The sequence below is a fragment of the Ursus maritimus genome, unplaced genomic scaffold (assembly GCF_017311325.1).
Source record: "Ursus maritimus isolate PB19 unplaced genomic scaffold, ASM1731132v1 scaffold_4, whole genome shotgun sequence".
NCBI classification, from domain to species: Eukaryota; Metazoa; Chordata; class Mammalia; order Carnivora; family Ursidae; genus Ursus; species Ursus maritimus.
This window is the reverse complement of record NW_024426552.1, coordinates 27,661,133-27,683,898: the sequence shown is the minus strand read 5'-3', so window position 1 is coordinate 27,683,898 and position 22,766 is coordinate 27,661,133. Positions and strand designations below refer to the sequence as shown.

General features: G+C 34.9%; 1 protein-coding gene across 1 annotated transcript in view; it reads left to right on the top strand.

The window, feature by feature from the left end:
* Positions 1-22,766, top strand: part of LOC103673037 (multidrug resistance-associated protein 1) — an 85,635-nt gene that overhangs the window by 11,645 nt on the left and 51,224 nt on the right. The window contains exons 3-9 of the mRNA XM_008701738.2: positions 601-748; positions 1,483-1,625; positions 6,164-6,341; positions 15,377-15,631; positions 17,925-17,990; positions 20,034-20,171; positions 21,983-22,129. Coding sequence (XP_008699960.1) covers positions 601-748; positions 1,483-1,625; positions 6,164-6,341; positions 15,377-15,631; positions 17,925-17,990; positions 20,034-20,171; positions 21,983-22,129 — 1,075 coding nt within the window. The remainder of the gene's footprint in view (positions 1-600; positions 749-1,482; positions 1,626-6,163; positions 6,342-15,376; positions 15,632-17,924; positions 17,991-20,033; positions 20,172-21,982; positions 22,130-22,766) is intronic.

Below are 22,766 nucleotides of genomic sequence, written 5' to 3'. Positions count from 1 at the left end.
GTGGCATAGGAGAAGTTCAAATGTAGAGGTTGGTTACAAGACAGAGGAGTTGGGGTTTTGAAGTGAATACCTGACTGTGAAAGTTAGCTATTTAAATTTCAGTAAGGGACATAAAGTAGTAGGTGCCTCCAATACGAAATGAGTAAATGAAGTTAGTGTTTCACTGAATAATTGGATGTCCGAATAATTCTTCTAAAAGCTACAAATGATTTTTGCACATTATTGAACTGCAGGATATGTTGTATGATTTTTCAAAATACAATCTAGTCATTGCATCTTGATTAAAAAAATAATTTATAAATCAGAGAATAAGATAAGTGCATGCAAAATTATTTTTAGGGGCGCCTGGGTGGCACAGCGGTTAAGCATCTGCCTTTGGCTCAGGGCGTGATCCCCGCGTTATGGGATCGAGCCCCACATCAGGCTCCTCCGCTATGAGCCTGCTTCCTCCTCTCCCACTCCCCCTGCTTGTGTTCCCTCTCTCCCCAGCTGTCTCTATCTCTGTCAAATAAATAAATAATAAATAAAATCTTAAAAAAATATATTTTTAACTTGATTATTGATTTTGCTGAATTGTTTATCTTACTCTTTCATTTTTAGAATAATTGTTTTAGGCTATAAGAAACCTTTGGAAAGAGAGGATCTTTTTGAACTGAATGAAAGTGATTCTTCCTATGTTGTGTGTCCCATCTTTGAAAAACAATGGAGGAAGGAGGTTTTAAGGAATCAAGAGAGGCAAAAAGTAAAGGTAAAGCTTAAATCCTAAGCACCTAATTACTACCTAAAACTAGAAAGAGCTTCTTCCAAACAGGAGATATAATTATTATTAATTTAGAAAGTCCCTAAAATATGTGAGATGACAGCCATTTTCATAAGTACATTTGGTTGTTATTGCAACTAATTTCTGTCATCAAATTATTCAGCAACCCCTCCTTTTAATATCAGGAACAATGTGTTATCTTTGGCATTTCACCAGTATCTTTTGCTCAACTATTGTGGCAAAGATGGTTTCTGTATCTCCCTATGGCCTCATATCTGTTGGTCCAAGTTAGTAATATGGTGACCAAGACCAAAGTTAATGGGGCAGGGACAGGTACTCCATATCTATTTCGTGTCATGTATACACACAGTATATGTCCTCTTTAGAACTCTCAAAAAGAAATATAATTTGAAGATAAAACTGTATTTATATTAATTAATTACATTAATGAAACAGTTTCAACATTCACAGAAGTAATAAAATATGACTGTTTCTCTTGCCCATTTATACCACATGGTGTAAATAATACCAGGTGGTCTGGAGACATCCCAATGATACAGGTCATATTTTCAAGTTTAACTGAATTTATCCCTTTCTTCTTACCTTATTATTTTTGGAGTACATTACTAATTTTATGGTTAGTTTATATATATATTTCATTTTTTACTTCTATTAGCTCTGTCCAATTTTCTCATTGTTTCTTATTTTCTTTCATTATGTAGGCATCCTTTCATAAAGAGGCACATGCCAGGAAACCATCTCTGGTCTATGCATTGTGGAATACCTTTAAGTTTGTGCTGATTCAGGTTGCTTTATTCAAAGTGTTTGCTGATATTTTGTCCTTCACTAGCCCACTCATAATGAAGTAAGTTGTAGTCTTGTGGTTTTATTTGTTTTGTTTTTTGGTTTTTTATCTTCTCACAGGTAAATGCTAAGCAAGTGGTTCCGCTCTAAAAGTTTTACTAAAAAAGAGTAGCGAAGGTCCTTATTGCAAGTTTTATTTAGGATATGAACATTCTGTTAGCTTTGCTATAATACAAATGTGAATGATGGTAATATAGTCAGTATTTACTGAAGTCAAACATATACTAAACACTGTTCTAAAATCTTTATATTAATTATCTTATTTAATCTTTACAACAGTCCTATGAGATAGGAAATATTAGTACAATCATTATCACGATGCAGAAACAAAGGTTTAAGTAATTTGCCTAAGTTCACATAGCTAGAACCTGCCAGAGTTATAATTAAAAGCTAGGAGGTCTGTCTTGAATATATATTTAGAAAATAAAATGATACATACCCTTACTATTTTTCTTAGCTGTGGCCTTTTGGGAGTTGAACTTTTTCAGCCAGGGTAGTAATATATAAACATAAATAAATATAAATGTGTGTGTGTGTATGTGTGTATACACATATATGTAAATGTGTATGTATATATGTATATATACAGATGTATACATAGAGAGACAATGTTAGAAGAATTTCCTTGATATTTCTTTAATATCTATATGCGATGATTTATAGCCAGACAATGAAATTGGGACCTTGACTCTGTGGCACCTTCTTCAAGAAGACATTGCCCTACCTCTTATATGAAAGAAACACAAGTTTTTTTAAATTAATCTATGATAATATTTTTGTATTGAATACATTTCCAGGTTGTTGGAGAACTATTTAATTAGGTACTTAAGCTACAAGAAACCTTTGGAACTATTTTAAGAACTATGTAATTCATGAAAACAGAATTAATGCTTAGTTACTTGAACCCTAGATAATATCCAGGCATGTATTTATCCAATATTTATTGAGCACCTACTACATACCACTCTTCTTGATAGACCCTGGGGATAGACAAAAATCAAAAAGTCCCTGCTCTGATGACATTTAGAGGGATGAGATAAATAGTAAACAGATGAATAAATATGAATGATATTAAGAAATAACCAGTGTTAAGGAAAAAAAAATACATAAAGGAAGGGGATTAGAAATGCCACTCTGGGGAGATGGAAGTGCTGTTCTATTTAAGGAGGTTAGGGAAGTCGTTGGTGGTAAGGTGACATTTGAAAAAAGTCTTAAACGAAGTAAGGGAAGAAGCCAAGGCCATATCCATTGCAAATAGGAAGAACAGGAAGGGTAGAAACCACCAGGCAGGTGCATGCTTGGTGTCTTTGAGGACCCACAGAAGGTAGGTGAGGCTAGAGCACAGAAGCTGGGAAGAAATGTGGTATGATTGAGGTTAGAAAGGTCTGGGCATGAAAAAGATTTTAAAGGGGCTTATGGAATGTGATATGGATATTGGCTTTTATTCTGTGTTAAAAGGGAAAACTTTGGAAGATTTTGAATAGGAATTGATATGATTAGACTTAACTTTTACGGGGATCACTCTGCTGCTATTTGGAAAATAATGTAAAGAGGAGCAAAAGTAGAAGTATCACTAGTTGGAAGATGGAGAAAGGTAAAGATCAGTGGTGGCCTCAACTAGGTTTTATCAGTGAAGGTGATAACTCAGAGTCCGATTCTGCCTCTATTTTAAAGGTAGAGTCAACATAATATACTAATGGATTGACCATAGGTTGAGAGAAGAGAGGAATCAAGGATGCCTTCAGAGCTTTTTGTTGACGTCACAGGGTACATGAGGCACCATTTACTGAGATGTAGAAGCTCAGGAAGGAATAGAGTAGGAAGTGGGCTGTCCTTTTGGACTTGCTAAATTTGAAATACATTTTAGCCATTTTGCAGGAAGGAATGAACTGACTGACTGCTGTCCTTTGGGCAGCTTACAGGGGTGACTTTTGGTTGGCACCTAGAACTTGCATTTCAGGAGGGTTCCTGCTACCGTAACTGTTAAGAGTGGCTCAATATGTCCAAAGTACTTAACAATCAGTATGGTTCATGCTGAATACCCACTTTCCTTCTAGAAGTTTGGAATTTTGGTATATGTTAGGAAGACGGTGCCTTGGATGCTGGATCTCTAATGAGCTTATCAGGTAGACAATATTTCATGTCTGTTGCCACAACTAGTTGTTGGGATGATTAAGTGTGTTTTGTATGACCCTACTGAGAGAGGACTTTTGGAAGCTTGTGTCTGTTTTCTCCTGGGCCCATGTACCTTTTCTCTTTGCTGATTTTTTTTTTTTTGTATCCTTTCAAATAATAAATCATAGTCATTAGTGTAACTAGATGCTGACTGTTATAAGTCTTTCTAATGAATCATTTAACTAGGGAGTAGCCTTGGGGATCCCTGACAGTCATCTAGCCAATCCAGAAAGATTGAGTGAGTAATTGTCTACAATTTTTCAAGAAATTCTCATTCTAGAGTAGCTGAATAGCTTTAATATTTCCACATTGAGGAATAAGTGATCAGAAAGAATTTTATGGGTTTAACTATATGTTAACTAGAATTTAAATAAAAACTTAAAACATGAAGAAATAATTTTATGAGTTTATATGATCATAATCTAAGTCTGGGGGAGCTAATTTTATAAGCTGATTTTGAGACCTGTATTTTTTCTTTTGAAAAGGGAAATTACTAGAGACTACTATCTTTAAGGATGAGAATACACTGTTGTGTTATTATGACTCATATGTGTAATAATCAAACATATAAAAATAATACTTTCATTAACTTACTATTAGAAGAAATGTTTCTTGATCATTATGCTTACTCTTTTTCCCCCTTTCTATGAATTTTATTATAATATTAGTCAGACCAATGAGTATTCATATCTGATATGATGAATTTGGTTGTATGGTCTGCACCATGTCTTGCTCATAGATTATTTTTAATACTTTCTGATTTATATGTGTAGAACCACTATGGTACCTGTTGATAGTCATCTAGTTGTTTGATTTTATGAGAAAGGAAAGAAGTCTAATTGGTAGATACATCCACAATAAGAAGAAAAGTGCACCTCTTTCAGGAAATTTAATTCATAGACCAAGAAGACATTTAGTAATTTGCTCTTGTAAAAATAATGTGGTGTCCCAATGGATGGCAACTGATAGAGATCCACTAAGAAATACAGAACTTCCTATTATTTCATCTAGGTGAGTTGTGGTATAATTTAATAGTGTCACTGAGAATGCACAATGCTCCAAATAATTTTCAGTGACTAGAGGTTTTAATAGTAATTTTAGAAACACTGGTATATATTTGATTCCAAAGTCCAATTCCAATAAAGTTAATCTTTTGAAGTACTTGGTTTGTAAAGCAATTCGGGAAACACAAATTGCTTTTAATGTTTTCACCCATAAGTTGTCCAAGCTGCAAATAAAATAGATCAAGTGTTAGACATTAATTTTGTATTTTTTAAAAATGTAAACTTTAAAAACATAAACTCACATAAAGAATGAGTTTTTAAAGTAAATGATCTTAAAAAGATTAAAGTATAGTCCTACCTAATTACACATGGCTTCCTTCTGGTTATAACCTTAAGTTAACTCAAATGGCTATTGATAGTAACAAGCACATTTCTGCATCTCCAGAACTCAGGGTAAAAAAAAAAATGCACATTTCTAAAACATCTAATATTATACTTTTTATCTATAAAATATTAGGAACTACTTAAATCAACCAAGAATTGAGCCTGCTAAATAAATGACATATTAATCTGTAGTATCTGAGAGAATATATCCAAGTTGTTTTCACCATGACGTAGAGTATATGTAAAAGTAGACTTTTTAAATTATTATTATTAGTCACACAGATGCAGTTTAAAAAAGCTTGAGAGCACCTATATAATGTTATTAACAATGACATAAGGCATTTGGAGTTTTAACCAGTGTTTACGGTTGAAGGGCAATAAGCAACCAAGAGAGCTATGATTAGAACCATCCCCATTGTCTAGCTGTAGCCCAGCGTTGACCATAATCATCATGTCCATGCTGTCACCAAACTTAAGAGGAATTACATAAGGGAAGACAGAGTAGAGAGAAACTGGATATGAATAAAAGTAATAAGACGTGAGATATAACTCAGGCCTTTGAAAAAAAACCATGTGCCATTTTGAGAGATTCACTACTTAACGTTCTAATTGTCACGTTTTACTATATTTAACAGAATTCATGATTATGATAAAAAAAGAGGCCTTAAAGGTCTTTGTGTTTCAACTTGCATGATGAAGTTAGACCAGAACAGTTAGTTGGTGAGATTTCCATATGAAAACTAGAAATTAACCTCGTACTCAAAAGTCTCTGAAAGTAACTGTTGATTCTGTTTATTATTTAATACTTGAATTAAAAATAAACGGGGGGAAGAGGCCAAATTGGTCAAGATGAGAAAAAGAGCTGGTAAACATATGCATGTGTGTAACATTTTGACAACACTTAACTCTTATAAGCATTTACTACTTTAGATGTTTAACATTGCTTCCCCTTTCTCAATTTCTGTCTGACGTTCAGGCAAATGATCATTTTCTTTGAACATCGCCCAGATTTTGGATGGAGTGGCTATGGTTATGCTTTGGCACTTTTTGTTGTAGTCTTTTTGCAAACTTTGATCCTTCAGCAATACCAACGTTTTAACATGCTCACTTCAGCAAAAATTAAGACGGCCGTAATTGGACTCATCTATAAAAAGGTAAAAAATTAAGGAATTCTCAATTTCTAAATGGATTCTTTCCTTCCATACTTTAAAATAGGACAGTATGTTAAAATGTTCCCAGGGTGCCCTTTGAGTGTACATTTGTTTTGCTTTGAAAGAACTTTGGCTTATTGATAGTGGTTGTATTAATTTCTCTATAGGACTCTCTGTAGTCCTTCCAGCCCCTGCAACTTCCGGGGAGCCCTAATCCATGAAACTAGATGCTGGATTCTGTCCACTGTGGTGTCACTGTCACTGAACTCCGCCTCCCAAAGTGAATGGCAATGAATGTTTTCATGGTTGTCTATGTTTATGTATCAATAAAGTTTCTTCTTTTCATGATCATTTTCATTCTGCATACTACTTTTTTCTTCTTCCTCTGCTCACTCTACTTCACTTACTCATGCCACAAAGTCATCTTTCTCTAGACAATCAGTATCTGCTTCTCTTCATTCTGAGCCCTGTCTCTGCACCCACCCACCCTCCAGAACAACCTGGCTGATCCTTATACCTGTGATAACGCTGAAGTTTAATTTGTTCTTTCTTGAAAATGCAATTTTAAATACCACCTCTTTACCATCCGGAGCCTTTTACTTACATCATAATTATAAACAATTAAAGAGTTTCTTCCTTCCCATTCACCTGAGTTATTCAATTCAAGTGTATTTTGCATTCTTGCTCTGTACTCTTCTGTAAATTGTGGGCTCTTTAAGATTTGGAATAGAAACCTATTTACCTGTTGTACCTTTATCATCTGGGAGAGTGACTTTTATACATTTTTATAAAAGTTGGATGACTGAGTAAATGAATAAATGAGCCACTGCCTTCAAGAAATTGGGGGGGAATTATTAGCATACATAATAAATGTGTGGAACTAAATGCAGGTTTTATAAGAGGTCAGATGAGCAGGAAATCTGCAGTGATTGTGTGCAGTTAAAGAAGGTTTCACATAGAAAGGAAGACTTGAAATGGTCTTTGGGAAAGGTGTAGAATTTGTATTAGTGGAAGGAAGTATTATAATTTGGGCTGAGCTGGGCATAAAGCTTATAGGCCATTTGGCCATATTGGGCCAAAATGGGGGTATGGAATGGTCTTAGTCCAAATGCAGGGACATGACTGCTATGGCCATAATTCTAGAGGCTGTAAATTCGACCAATCCTAATATGGAGGAAGGATATCAAAGAGTCTAGGAATCAGTTTAAATGTTAACACTTGTTTTTGATTTATAGTCCATATGGAACAGGATTTCATTCAGTCATTAAAGCACTGGATTTTGGGAATAGGATTTGGATGGGTTTACAAATATAAAAGAGCAGACTGCAGTAGAAATTAGAAGAAGCTGTCAAATAAAAAAAGAAAATCAAGCATTGTGGGTGAGTCTGTTACAAGGGCAGAGAGACCCCAGAGATAAAAATGGAAGAGGTGACACTGACTCTCCTTAGAGAGATTATTTAAGAACAAAGAGCACTCAGAATCAAAGGAGTATAGCAATCAAGCTAGCCCAGTAGAGCTTGCTGTATGGGTTACGATTTAATGCCAAGTCCATCAAACCAGCAGCAGAAGACATAACCTGTGTTGTTATAACCTGTATCAATGCACTGAGATAGCATGTGCAGGTGGCAGTGATGTAAGGCTGGCCTTTTTTCTGAGTCTTCTATCCTATACTCACTTTCCAGAGAGTCTATCTCTGTGGGACTAACTGGGGTAGATTTCCATTCTCTTTAGAGGTTGTAGAATTCTGATCTTCATCATATTTAGATACCTTCAATATCCAAAATGGCTCTCATAGATAACCCATATTAATCTGACATTGGCTCTGTTCATCAGGGACTTACTATTAGAGTGAGGTAAACATGGTCTCAGACCCTTTTCTTGGTGAGGAAGTGAGATGTTAGGACTTTCTTGTTTTCTATCCATCCACGTGACTTCTGCTAGTTTGGAATAAAGTTCAAGGAATATCATTTTTTAAGGTTTGTGGGAAAAACATGGACCCCATTCCACTTGATTACTTTAAGAGTTCATGAGTCTCCAAGCTCAGCTTTTGTTACCGCTTAGCTCACAGGTACAGGCCCCATGACAATTCTTGAGGACTAAGAAACAGTATATGCTTCAAAAGCAGCATCAGTTAGTCCTGGGTTTAATATGGGCAGTCTGGGGGGCATTCCACCACTGTCCAGTAGAATTTTTGTGATTTTAAAAATGGGTAAAGGTGATCAGAAGGTACAAAACTTCTGGCTAAGAAATAAATGTCATGATGTATTGTACAACATGCAATTATAGTTAATAATACCATATTGTGATGGGCACTTGGGTGGCTCAGTCGGTTAAGCATCTGCCTTCAGCTCAGGTCGTGAGCCGGGGGTCCTGGGATCGAGCCCTGCATCAGGCTCCCTGATCAGCAGGGATTCAGCTTCTCCCTTTCTCTCTCCCTCTGCCTCTCTCCCTGCTTGTGCTTTCTCTCTCGCTCTCAAATAAATAAATAAAATCCTTAAAAAAAAATACCGTATTGTGTATTTGAAAGCTGCCAAGAGAATAGATCTTAAAAGTTCTAATCACAAGAAATAAAACTTTTGTAACTGTGTGTGGTGATGTATGTTAACTAGACTTGTGTTGATCATTTTGCAATGTATACAAATATCGAATAATTTTGTTATACACCTGAAACTAATATATGTCAATTAAATATATCACAATTTTTAAAAAAGGCGGGGAGGAAAAACAGGAGAGATTTGGAGCATGGGATGCTGACAGAGAGAAAAGATTTGAGTTGGAGACCAAAGTATTGTCTTATATTGAAGAAGGTATCTGGGGGAAAAAAATGAAATAAAGTAAAATAAAGCAAAATAAATTAAAAACTTCCCGACTTCTAAAACATTTTTTAACAAAACAAAAGTACTACATCCACACTATCCAGTTTGGCAGCCACTAATCACATATGACTATTGAGCCCTTGAATTCTGGCTTGTAAGACTAAGGAAGTGAATTTTTAATTTTAATTAAATTCAATAACAACACATAGCTAGTGGCTACCATTATTGGACAGTAGTGCAGTGTCTAAACTGGCTGTATTTGTAGTTTAAAGATTTGTTCTTAACCTTAATTGTGATAATTATAAAATGCAAGAAAATTAATAAAATTTAGTAAATTAAAAAAAATGGAAACATTTAAGTGTAGTCAGGAAGAGGAGACGCAGAATCCAAATCCTGCACTTAGAGTCAGAAAGAGAATCCTGGCAGACTTTTGTGCATACAGAGGAACTGAAGAAGAATGAGTTCTTATAAATGTTATGAGGGTCCACCTTTAGGTACACAATATCTCTTTAGAAGTATAGTAACTGTTGGTCTAGAATCACTGGGTGAGGAATTTTTAGGACCCTTGTCCAGGTCTAAATTATGTGATTTCTATGACTTACAGCTAGGATGGCCAGGAAGATGTCATGGTTAATATTGCATAATATTGCATGATTTAAGTCTGGAGGATGAATTGCATGAGGCAAAGACTCTACTGTTGGAAATATATTGTGGGAGGGAGTACACAAATGAGTACATGGCTTGCTCAGAAAATGATGAGTAGATCAATTTAGCTAGAGATAATATTTTTATGAGTAGGATGGTGGGGAAGGGTAGGATGGTAAAACAGAAGGTATTGCAACTCTTTTTTCAGAAACTTGATACATTGTAAAAATGGACTTTAATTCTAGAGGAAACTGGGACTCATTTGAGCCATAGGGCAGAGGATGATCAGGAGAAAGTAATGAAAATAGATAGGGCTGGAAATAAGGAGTACCTTAGAACTATTTCAGTAGGTCTGGAAATAAAAATATGAACTGGGACCATGACAGTGAGTCTAGAAAGAAACAAATTTATAAGAGGGAGAATGTAAAATTGCAAACATATTTCATCATCAGATAATAAAGTGAGATATTAATGAATTGAGTTCAGGGATAATCAAGATATTTCCAATCAATAAGAGAGGTTTTTGAGGCTGGAGTCCTGCATGGCTCATCTGGGTCTTGTTGGGATATAATTCAGTAAATGAAATCAATGATGTTTTAGAAAGTGGTAAGTCACAGAGTTGTGCTGTGTGTTGAGTGTGTGTGTGTGTGTGTGTGTGTGTGTAGACGAGGTAAAGAAAATATTCTAGAAAAGAAATCTCAAAATCGGATGGAATTTAAAAATAAGAGAGTTTTGTGAAAGTGATTGTGATTACAATATAATTGTAAATGAAAATGGGTTAATTTTCATTTTGATTGAAGAGTATTTATAAACTCCCAACTTTTTATACGGTTTTAGATTTTACAGTTTATTTTTTAAAAGATTTTATTTATTTATTTGACAGAGATAGAGACAGCCAGCGAGAGAGGGAACACAAGCTAGGGGAGTGGGAGAGGAAGAAGCAGGCTCCCAGCGGAGGAGCCTGATATGAGGCTCGATCCCAGAACACTGGGATCATGCCCTGAACCGAAGGCAGATGCTTAACGTTAGACTGAGCCACCCAGGCACCCCTGTTTTGTTTTTTTAACCTCACTCTGGCTTTTTCTCTTTTATCTCTTTAAATACTTCTTACCAGACAATTCTAGAACATGTTGCATCATCCGGTATAATTGTGGTGTCATATTGCAGTATTTTTCCAAATTGTTTCATATAACAAAGAGGCAGTTTAGATTATATAATTTAGCAGTAAGTGGTAATTAATTCCCCTTCATGGCTTGTAAATTTTGTCCCTTACAGAAATGTGAAAGTTTATTTGGCAGAAAAAAATATTGAAAGAGAAATCAGGGCTCCTGATGTTAAAAATGCCATGCAGAACAACATCCAATTTTAGAGTCTCCTTTAGTCTTTTCCTTAATATCTTGAAAGCAATTAATTTTTAAAGAAAAATTCATTTGTATGTTGAAGAAAATATGTGTAATGCATAAAATAGGAAAGAGAAAATGACAGCCACTCCTAATTCTAGATTGCAAAGATAAGCATTGGTATATTTTCCCCTCACATTTATTTTACATGCATACATATATATTTGTAATACACTGTTTTATAATCTGTTATTTACTTCAGAATATATCATGACCAAACATACTGAGAAAATACATTATTATATGATTTCTTTATGATTTTTTTTTTTTTTTTTTTTTTTTTTTGTATTTAATCTGCTTGAGGGGTGTCTGTGTGGCTCAGTCCATTAAGTACCTGCCTTTAGTTCAGGTCATGATCCCAGGGCCCTGGAATTAAGGCCCTACTCAGCGGGGAGTCTGCTTCTTCCTCCGCCCCTCCTCCTGCTCATGTTCTTTCTCTCTCAAATAAAGAAATAAAATCTTAAAAAAATAATGATTTTATTTTTAAGTACATTTATTCTTACATATAAACAAATTTAAATGCATAGCAGAAACCTACATATATAAATTAAACTTTTCCCCTACTGTTATCATTTTTTCCCTCTTTTGCTTTCCACCTTGCTTACCATCTTCACTCATAATACATATGGTTCACTCAATACATATCAAAGTACCTTTTCCAACATTCTTTACAACCATTGCAACATTGTCTTCTGACAGTAGGTATGACAGGTAAAGTTGTTGCCAACCTCCACCTCTTACCTGCCATTTTAGGATAACCTATTTTGTTTGATTTTTCTGTGTTTGGGTGCTTGTAAGTATTTCTTTTTAAGGATAACTCTAACGTTATTGAATTTACAAATTTCATCAGGGTAAGAGGAAGTATACTGCTTTCTAATTAGACTGCTACTTCCTGACTGCTTTTGGTTTGAAATCTTTCCCTCATTCAGAGAGATTGTCTTCTATCTTTTTCTTTAATTATTTCTTCTCATTCTTTATTTGTAAAGTAATTGTGTTATGTTTTATGTATATATATAATACACATATATAATAAACACACATTAACATATATGTGTTGCACTCTGTTTTAAGCGCTATTATGTGCATAGAAATAGATACACAGTCAGTTGTGGATATAGAGGTAGCTGTAGACATGATGCTCATATGTGTCTATGTATACATATACTTAAGGAAACTTAAACTCAGAACAATGAGTAACTTACCCATAGTCAAAGAGTTATGAAACAGAGTAGTTGGCCCTGGGACCCAGGCATTCTGCTCTAGAAGTTGTGTTATTCATTACTCTGAATTTATAAAGAAATGTAAATATATTAATATTTGTATTAATATGTTTATGTAATATATACATAAATGTGTATATATTTATATTTTGTGTGTATGCATGTTTGTGATTTCCTGAAACTTCTCCATACCTTAAATCTTTTTAAAAAATCATTTCATTTTAAAAAAGTTTTCTCTAATTTCTGGGAAAAGTTTTTGAACATATGTACTCACAGTTTTAAGAATTCCATTGGGGGTGCCTGGGTGGTTCAGTTGGTTAAGCAACTGCTTTTGGCTCAGGTCATGATCCTGGAGTCCCAGGATCAAGTCCCAGGATCCAGTCCTGCACTGGGCTCCCTGCTCAGCAGGGAGTCTGCTTCTCCCTCTGACCCTCTCCCGTCTCATGCTCTCTCTCTCTCTCTCTCTCTCTCTCTTTCTTTCTCTCCCAAATAAATAAATAAAATCTAAAAAAAAAAAAAAAAAAGAATTCCATTTGTTGTATTACTCATTTGTACTTTTGGTGTCCCCCATTACATTTTTTAAAAATTTGACCATTGTGCTTCCAATTTGAAGTAATTTTTCTATTCTTACTCATTTTTAATGGATAGCATGTTCTTTCACTATAAAGATTGCAAAGAGATATTCATATATTTCTCACATTTCTTGTGATATGCTTTTTCCAATAGGAGGTCACTTGTTTCATTCCTTGGATAATTTAGCTACTTTGAACCATTCAGTCTGCTAATATTTTCATAAATACTAAATACTATTTATCTTTTCTTTCTAGAAGTGTGAGAGAAAATATATTTGTTTATAATTATAAGTTGCTGGTGGATTCTATTAGAGATCAATGGACCTATCTGAAGAAATGTTAGACTTAATGAAATGAGAGTTCCAGTGCTTGGATTTCCATTGTTTCGCTTGGCCACATGAGGCAGTCAATAACGAATCAGGAGGAGGTTAAAGAGCTACCTTTGGAGGAGACATGGCTAAAGCTTAACTGCTGTAGTGACTAGTATCTTTCCCTTTTTTTTCTCTTGTGGCAGTAGTGGTCATTCTGTTTCATCATCAGCACAACTGTCCCCCCCCTTACTAGTAACTGTTACTAGTTACTAGTTAGTATTAGTAACTAGTAACAGAAACGTTTCTAATCGACTGTGTAGAAATGTAAATGAGGATTGAACACTGCAGTAGCCATAGGGCCGGGGGATCCTGGGACCTTGTGAACCTCCCAGGGCTGTGCAGTCCCTCCGGTGGGCCCTGTGGTCTCCCCCTTTGCCTGAAGCCCTCCTGCTTTAAGCTTGGGAATGTTAGAAGAGGTCCACTGAAGGCCCTGATTACTTATTTTCCACATGGGCCTTTTTTGGGGAGGCTTCATATTATTCATTTATTGAAAAAACAGACTTTGAGTGCCTCCTGTATCACATTTACTCTTGTTAGTTCCACCTCTTTATCCTGTCTCTTTAAATCAACGTAGTGGAAATTCCTTAAAATTCTTGCATATAGATGGACTTTTGCCTGACTTCCAGTACACAACAATTCTCCACTACTATGACTATTTATGCATTTCACTGGGAATTTTAATGGGAGGAGAATTTAACAAATGAATTCCTAAGATCAGCCCTTAGTAAGAGTTACCAATAATTAAGCTTGAGAATGTTGAATTCAATATACAAATATTAAAATAACGTGCACAGAAAGTGAGAATTGAGCTTTGGAAGAAAAGATGTATTTCCATCTGCTCCAAGAAGCCTTTCCAATATTTTTATCTCTCTAAATTCCCATGGCCCTTCCTAACTATTTTTATGCTTACGATCATCCTGTGTGGGAGGTATATGTGGGTGGAAGGGTGGGCTCCACAACCAAATTATAATCTTCTTGAGAATTGGGACAGTGTCATTTTTAAATTTTCTGGTTTCAAGCATAGTACTGTTCATCAGCATTCATTAGATATTTATTGAATCATTTTATGTACGTTGTATTGATAAAATTTAGATGGCTTAGCATTATAGGGGTGACAACAAATAGAGGGGATCTTGATACTAGAAATCCAGAATAAACTTTTTTAAGTGAGTTCTGTGCCAAATGTGGGGCTTGAATTCATGACCTGGAGATCAACAGTCACAGGCTCTCCTGACTAAGCCAGCTAGGTGCCCCTAGAATAGATTTCTTTTTGCAATTTTGTAATCAACAAGTTATAGAGGGTTCTTGGTGAACATATTTGCTTGGGAATCCAAATGTTACTCTCTACCAGCAGGCAGTAAAGTTTAAAACTATGTGTTTTGATCAGTAATTGTATCTTTCTCATCTAAAAACATTTTTTTAGGGGCACCTGGGTGACGCAGTCGTTAAGCATCTGCCTTCAGCTCAGGGCATGATCCCGGCGTTCTGAGATCGAACCCCACATCAGGCTCCTCCGCTGGGAGCCTGCTTCTTCCTCTCCCACTCCCCCTGCTTGTGTTCCCTCTCTCACTGCCTGTCTCTCTCTGTCAAATAAATAAATAAAATCTTTAAAAAATAAATAAAAAATAAAAACATTTTTTAAAAAGATTTATTTATTTATTTATTTGACAGAGAGAGAGAGGGACAGCCAGCGAGAGGGGGAACACAAGCAGGGGGAGTGGGAGAGGTAGAAGCAGGCTCCCAGCGGAGGAGGGAGCCCAATGTGGTGCTCATCTCAGCACCCTGGGATCACGCCCTGAGCCAAAGGTAGACGCTCAACAACTGAGCCACCCAAGCACCTCCTCATCTAAAAACATTTTTAAAAGTTTCAATATTTCATAATCCTAATATATAAATAATCTTGTAGGTTTTCCTAAATATATTGGAAATTGATATTGAAAGTTACTATTGTTTGACGATAAAGATGCCCCATGATCTACAGAACTCTTTAAATATTTCGCCTCTCTTTTTTCAGGCCCTACTTTTATCTAATGTTTCTCGAAAGAGGTTTTCAACTGGGGAAGTTATTAACTTGATGTCAGCAGATGCCCAGCAGCTCATGGACTTGACCGCAAATCTCAATCTTCTCTGGTCAGCCCCTTTTCAAATCCTGATGGCCGTATCCCTTCTTTGGCAAGAGCTGGGTCCAGCAGTATTAGCAGGGGTGGCAGTCCTTGTGTTTGTTATACCAATAAATGCTTTAGTTGCAACTAGAGTAAAAAAGCTAAAGGTAAGAAAAAGACAGCCTCGTGTTACGTGTGTTAAACAGAAGCTGAGTTTTCTGACTGGAGTTGACAATAACCATCTAGTTAATTCTGTACATGTGGAAATAATCCAGATTTATCATTCGTTCATTCATTCAACCAGTATTGATTGGACATCTGTTCTGTGCCGAAGTACAGCAGTGAGGAGAACTGATAAGTTCTAGCTTTCATTAAAAGGAGACAGGCATTAAGAAATAAATAAAGAACATATAATGCCTGGTGTTAATTTGTATGCGAAGAAATATAACTTAGGCTAGGGTGATAGAGTAACAAAGAGCACCATTTCACATACAGAGGCAGTAAAGTCCTCCGGAAGGAAACAGTATATCAGCTGGGTAAGGAAGGAATCCATGTGGATGTCTGAAGGAAAGATTTATGGATGTCTGAGAAAAAGATTTACTAAGCAAAAGGAACAGTGTGCACACAGCCTGGAGGTAAGGGTATGCTCATTTTGTCTGAAGAATGGGCTACAGTGAGCAAGGACTGACTTCATACAGCAAGTAGATAGTAAGTGCTTAACTGAATTCATTTGAATATTCTTCCTTTACATTCAGTCATTCATCTTGCTATCAGTACACTTTTTGACATCTGCCATGTGCCAGGCAGTGTGCACTTTGCTGTACAGTAGGAATGGAGAGACAGGACATAGTTCACTACACTGAAAAGCCACGCACACCATCAGGGGAGAGACAGATGGTTTCATGTGTTAAAGTAACAACAGATGCAATTGCTTATGACACCTATTTTATTATTTTAAATAGATCAAAGATTAATAATATCTATGTATGGACATGGAACTGTGTCAGTCGTGTATTAGGGGAAAAAAGAAAGAAACATATGTATGTATGTATGTACATAAATATCCTTAATCCAGTTTTTAAAATGTGAATATACCAATGCACGTGGATGTGATAGAGATGCATAAATGAAGTTATATAGATACAGATATAAGTGAATTTGTATAAGCATAGAAATAATCTAGAGATAGAGCACCAATCTTTTAAGAATAGTTCCCTATAGGGGTGCCTGGGTGGCTCAGGCACTTAGCTCGCTAGCTCTTGATCTCAGCTCAGACCTTGATCTCAGGGTCGTGAGTTCAGCCCCACACCCAGTGTGGAGCCTATGTTTAAAAAAAAAAAAAAAAAAAAAAAAGTTTACCTATAGAGCAGAATTAGATGGAAGGAGGGGAGATTTTTCACTACTACTTTAATACATTTAAGTGATGAGGATTTACACCTTCTTTTATATTTTTCCAAATTTTTAAAATTCAGATTAATTACCAAATAATTACCGAAAAGATGACTAGCCTTTAAAGATAAGAACTAGAAAATACTATATAACTAGAAAGAATTATGAATTACTAACACACTAGTATTTAGAATAACAAGCTTGTTTATAATTTTAATAAATACTTTTAAACTAGCTTTTAAAAAATTCTGTATTTTAAATAATTTAAATTCAAATATTTAGGAATGGAAATAGATTTGGGGGACCTTAATATAGGGCTCTAAAATTTTCAAAGACTGCAATATTATGTACAAATATGCTAAGCAGAAAATATGCCTTTAATCACACAAATAATATTATGGATGTTAACTTGTAAATGTGTACTTTGTTAGATATACTAATACTGTACTTATTACTATTTATATCATAATTATGACAATATTATTGGAAGAAACCCTTAATAAGCAATACCCAAGCAATGATAAGTATAAAATAAATGTTAAATATTTGAATACATATACAGTAATTACATAGGATTTGCCAAAAAAGAGTCAATATTTGAAAATACACATTTTAATCACAAGCATTAACACTCAAGATAGTATACTTACAATATACAGACCTGTTTTTTATTCCTGTGATACTTCTGTTATATATGTATTTTATATGTAAATAATTGATAGAGTTTGGGGAATTTTATCCCATTTTAATAGAAGATGGATGTTATTTTATTACTCAGTTTGAAACAAATTATATCTAAACAAATATTGCATTTTCTATTATTTTGTAAAATATACACCTTGCTTATACTCTTCTGCTGACTACTTTTAAGTTTTAAAATATCTACTTATAACTAATTTTTAACATTATTAACAGAATAATATTATGTGATTTTAATTTAAGATGGTTTTCAACTAAATATTATATAAAATAGAGAGAATAGACTGTCTTTTTAAAAATAGCTGTAGCCATATATGTTAAATTATTAGCAACCTTTGTCAAATATGCTATCATTTTTTTCCCCTTAAATAGAAGAGCCAAACGAAGAACAAAGATAAACAGATAAAACTACTCAATGAAATCTTACATGGAATTAAGGTAATATACAAGGAATATGATTTTAATTTCACTATTTAGAATATAGCAGTGTTAGTCAATAAATGAATTTTTTTCATTGTTAATATCAAAGTAATTATATATGTATATAAAATTGTTGGCAGAGTATATCAGATTTCAGATGTATAGGAATTCTTATTGCTAAAATAGCATTTAAATAAAACCAAATAAAATGCAGGTGTTTTCTTTTTGTTTCTCACCCAACAACTGAACACAAATATCCCAAAAGACACAAACTGTGACTTGTTTGAGGGGATTGGGTGGAAGAAATGGAATGACGCAGGCAAGAGTGGCAATAACATTATCATCAGTGTGAAGGCAGATTTATACAGGGGAAGTGATGACATGTCATTCAGGTTCTTTTATGTGGAATAGAAATGATCATACAAATGTTATTCTGCAAAAGATATGTTATAAATATTTGTTCCATAGAAAAGCTATACCCATGCCATTAATATTTTCTGTATGATAAAACAGTGAAACCAACCTCATGAACTTTTAGATAGATAGATAGATAGATAGATAGATAGATAGATAGATAGATAGATAGAATTTCAAATCCTGTTGCACCTGGATTATGCCTTATCAGATTTTTCTAGAGGGCAAAATTTGCAAAGCCCACGTGGAATTTCCTTCTGGAATTGATAATTGCATAGGAAATTTCCTCTGTCTGGTGTATCTATCACTATAAACATAGGATATGCCCATTATATGTACACATTGATTCACTTTAGGAATCAATAAAAGTTCTGTGTAGAACTTTCACAGCATTGAAAATTAAAGTGAAAGACGTTGTTAGATAAAAGATATCCTGAAAAGAGGCTGATATTCATTTATTTATCTGAAATTAAGGATAGCCTTAAGTAGCTCTGAAATTTAACTCAAATTAAATTATTGAATAACTGAGATTATGTAATGAGATCATACACTCCCAAAGTAATGTGATCCAAATGCATCTTGTACTGTCAGTGGGTTAATTGATAACCCTGTATTCATAAAAAGTACACCAATATATGTTTATAGGTTTTAAATATTGATATTCTTAAAAGGAAATTGATATTATCAGAAGGACTAGGACAGTGTAAATAAAATAAAAGAACATCTCCTAAAGATCTGAGCAAAGTCTGAAATTCGAAATAGCAGTCCCAGCAGTGAATACATTAGAATACTGGTAGAGGACCAAGTATAGGCAAGTTGAATATAGCATAGTTTCAAAGTGTGGGTGGTCAGTATCCCTGGGGTAAAGATAACAGATGCCATAGCCTCTCTCTGATAATGATAATAGCTACCATTTAGTGAACTTTTCTGTGGATCACACACTGTACTTATCACTTTATATCTATTTCCTCATGTAATTCTTATTGAACCCCAAGAAAATAATTTCTCGTTCTCATTTCCAAACAAGGAAACAAAGTGTCCATCAATTAAGTATCATGTCTAAGTTCACAGAGCCAGTGAGAGATTTTTAGGGTTCTCTAGAGAAACAGAACCAAGAGGATGTGTGGGAATATATATATTCCAATTTACAATCTCAAAACACCAGTCACCTTTCTGAAAATGGCTTGAAGCCCCACGCCATCAGTTTTCAAGAAATTGGGAGTCCAGAAAGAGAGGAGCATAGCTATGAAGAAATGGGGAGTCAATTGAGGTGAGTTGGACCAGCAGGAAGAGTACCAAGATTAAGCTAAACAAACTGCTGTGGAGCTCATGCCAAGAGCTGAGATGTTGCCCAAGTCTGACTCAGGAATAAGCTATTGGTGGGTAAGAAGGACATAAGGCTAGAGAGATGATGATTTTCTTCTCCCAGCCACCTATCCCCCAAAAAAACACAATTCAAGGGAATATTTTGGCTCTGCTGGATATAGGAGCATTTTACTTTATGAATTGACCATCTTTTTTTTTTTTTTTAACTTTTACAGTTGTCTGCGTGTGGGGGGTATAGTGTGTATAATTGCATGTATGCATCCTTTTATTTTTTTTCTATGATATTGATTATCAAATAGTCATTGTCTGACTCTTTTATAGATCCTTAAACTTTATGCATGGGAACCCTCTTATAAAAAGAAGATTATTGAAATTCGGGAACAGGAACTGGAAGTCCAAAAATTGTCTGGGTATCTTGCTGTATTTTCTATGCTGACATTAACTTGCATTCCATTCTTGGTGAGTGAGTGTAATATTTCTGGTTTTGATTTTCAAATTTGGTTTGCAGATTCACCTCCAGATTACCTGGAATTAAGGTATCCAAAGTGAAATCCTCTATATCTGAAATAAAATTTTCAAGAAATGCAGTCACCGATTTATATAGATTAGGGAATGGAAGTTTTAAAGAAGAGGAAAATATATGCATTCTCATTGGTCTGTATTTTTTACACATAATAAAATTTTACTTCTTTGTAAATTTCTCACAGATCAAACATGTGCTGTTCTATTCTTAAAATATAACCTGCATTTCTGAGTTTCATTTCAGCTCTAGAATGTCTTGATTTGTGTGATTAATCCCTCTTAGGCAAGACCCAAAGACACCCTATGTGGAGTCAGAAAGAGAATTAACATTTATTGAATGTTTCTCCTGCATGCCAGACAAGTTACAGAGATTGCCTTATTTCATTCTTGCAATAATAAGGCATTGCTTTTCTGATTTCACAGTAGGAAATGGAAGCCCATTCTAGTTTGGGAAACATCCTTAAAGTTACAGAATTCGTAGTTGGAGGCAAATTGATATGGACGGAGGGCATTCTCTATCATACCATGTAAACATTAGGAATCCCATGCTGATTAAACTAGAGTATAAATTGCTTTGAGGTATGAAGCAATGAGTGAAAACCAAAGGATAACAAAACCACATAGAACTGAAGCATCAGTTTTAATCAAAGTTACCATTCCCGATGGTCATAGGGTCAGGAAAAGTTCCATATATCTCTCTTGTTGGTAATTTAAAATCTTGTTATTGGGGCACCTGGGTGGCACACCGGTTAAAGTGTCTGCCTTCAGCTCAGGGCATGATCCCAACGTTGTGGGATCGAGCCCCACATCAGGCTCCTCCACTGGAAGCCTGCTTCTTCCTCTCCCACTCCCCCTGCTTGTGTTCCCTCTCTCACTGGCTGTCTCTATCTCTGTCAAATAAATAAATAAAATCTTTAAAATAAAATAAAATAAAATCTTGTTATCTTTTATTTTTAACAAATACATTTGGAATTCTTTGGTAAAAATGTCCAAGAAGCATTTGCTGACGATAAGTCCTAGGTCCATGATAGTTAGTACATCTCATGCATATATGAACTTTTCTGTCTTTTCTAAATGAAACTTACAAGAGTAAATATAAATGTTATGAGCCATAATTTATTCATACTTTCTTCAGTTAATTTTATGACTCACAGAAAGCATAATCATTACATATGAATCAGAATGTATACACATACCATTGGAAAATAAATTTACATAATAACTCCATCTTGAAAAAAAGATGAATTAGTATACATTTTATTTTATTTTATTTTTTAAATTTGTTTGTCAGAGAGAGAGAGCGCGCACAAGCAGGGGAAGTGGGAGGCAGAGGGAGAAGCAGGTTCCCCGCAGAGCAAGGACCCCAATGCAGTACTTAATTCCAAGACCCTGGGATCGTGACCTGAGCTGAAGGCAGATGCTTAACCCACTGAGCCACCCAGGTGTCCCAATTAGTATACATTTTAAATGGGAGAAGTAACTCTAGTAAGAGCGCAGTGTCTTACAACAGAAGGGAGCTGGACCACATGGTCTCAAGGATGCCATGGTCTAAGATATACAATTGTATGGTCTGTATATCTTAGTGTACTGAACATTTATATTCTTCAGCAATAGTACTGTATAGTACTGAATTTTGGTAAACAACAATAAAAAAGGTTTTAAATTTTTTCTCCTAATTTTTTGAACCTTAGCTCATCCTGTTGTTAGCATGGAGTAATTGAAGGAAGGAACATATCTCTATTTTTCAGGTGTCCCTGGCGACATTTGGCATCTATTTCTTATTGGATGAAGGAAACATTTTAACAGCCACCAAAGTGTTCACATCTATGTCTTTGTTTAATATTTTGAGGCTTCCTTTGTTTGATTTACCAATGGTGATCTCAGCAGTGGTCCAGGTACATCCAAAATATGCTTAAACTAAGAATCATTCATCTACTGGAATCTGTGGTTTTGCACATTTTATATCTGTCTTTTTTTCATTATTTGTTTCACTTTTTGTGGTTGTTTTACACTGCTTTCCAAATTTATCTCCCTGAATTAATGAGTAATAGAAAACATTAAAGAATGGAAGGAATCATGTCTTCTTTGCCTATGCTTTTCTATCAAAATGACTTTTAAGTATTTCAATATAAGATACTGTTTTCTTTGCTAAAAATTAGTTTCTTTTATTTAGCTTTTTAAAAGCTGGTGTCAGACACTATGTCATCAAAAGGCTCATTTTCTGTTTCCAGTTGAAAAAATTTTTAATGTGATGCTTTGCATGGAACTGGATATGAATGTTTTCCCAGGGTTCAGCAGCATTTCATCTGTACTGAATGAATAAAGCAGGGAGACAAGTGCATTGCTAATATCACTCTGCCAGCAAACCATGTGTGAGGTATTTGGTTCAGTTTACCTTTATTGTAATCTCCAGTCTCTGGAGGCTCTTTGAACACTATAATGAGTAGAAAGCTGCTAAAACCACAGGGTATGTGAAGAAGTGAGTTCCTTGAATCCTCTGCCCCAAGATTTTCTTTCTTTTTTTTTTTTTTT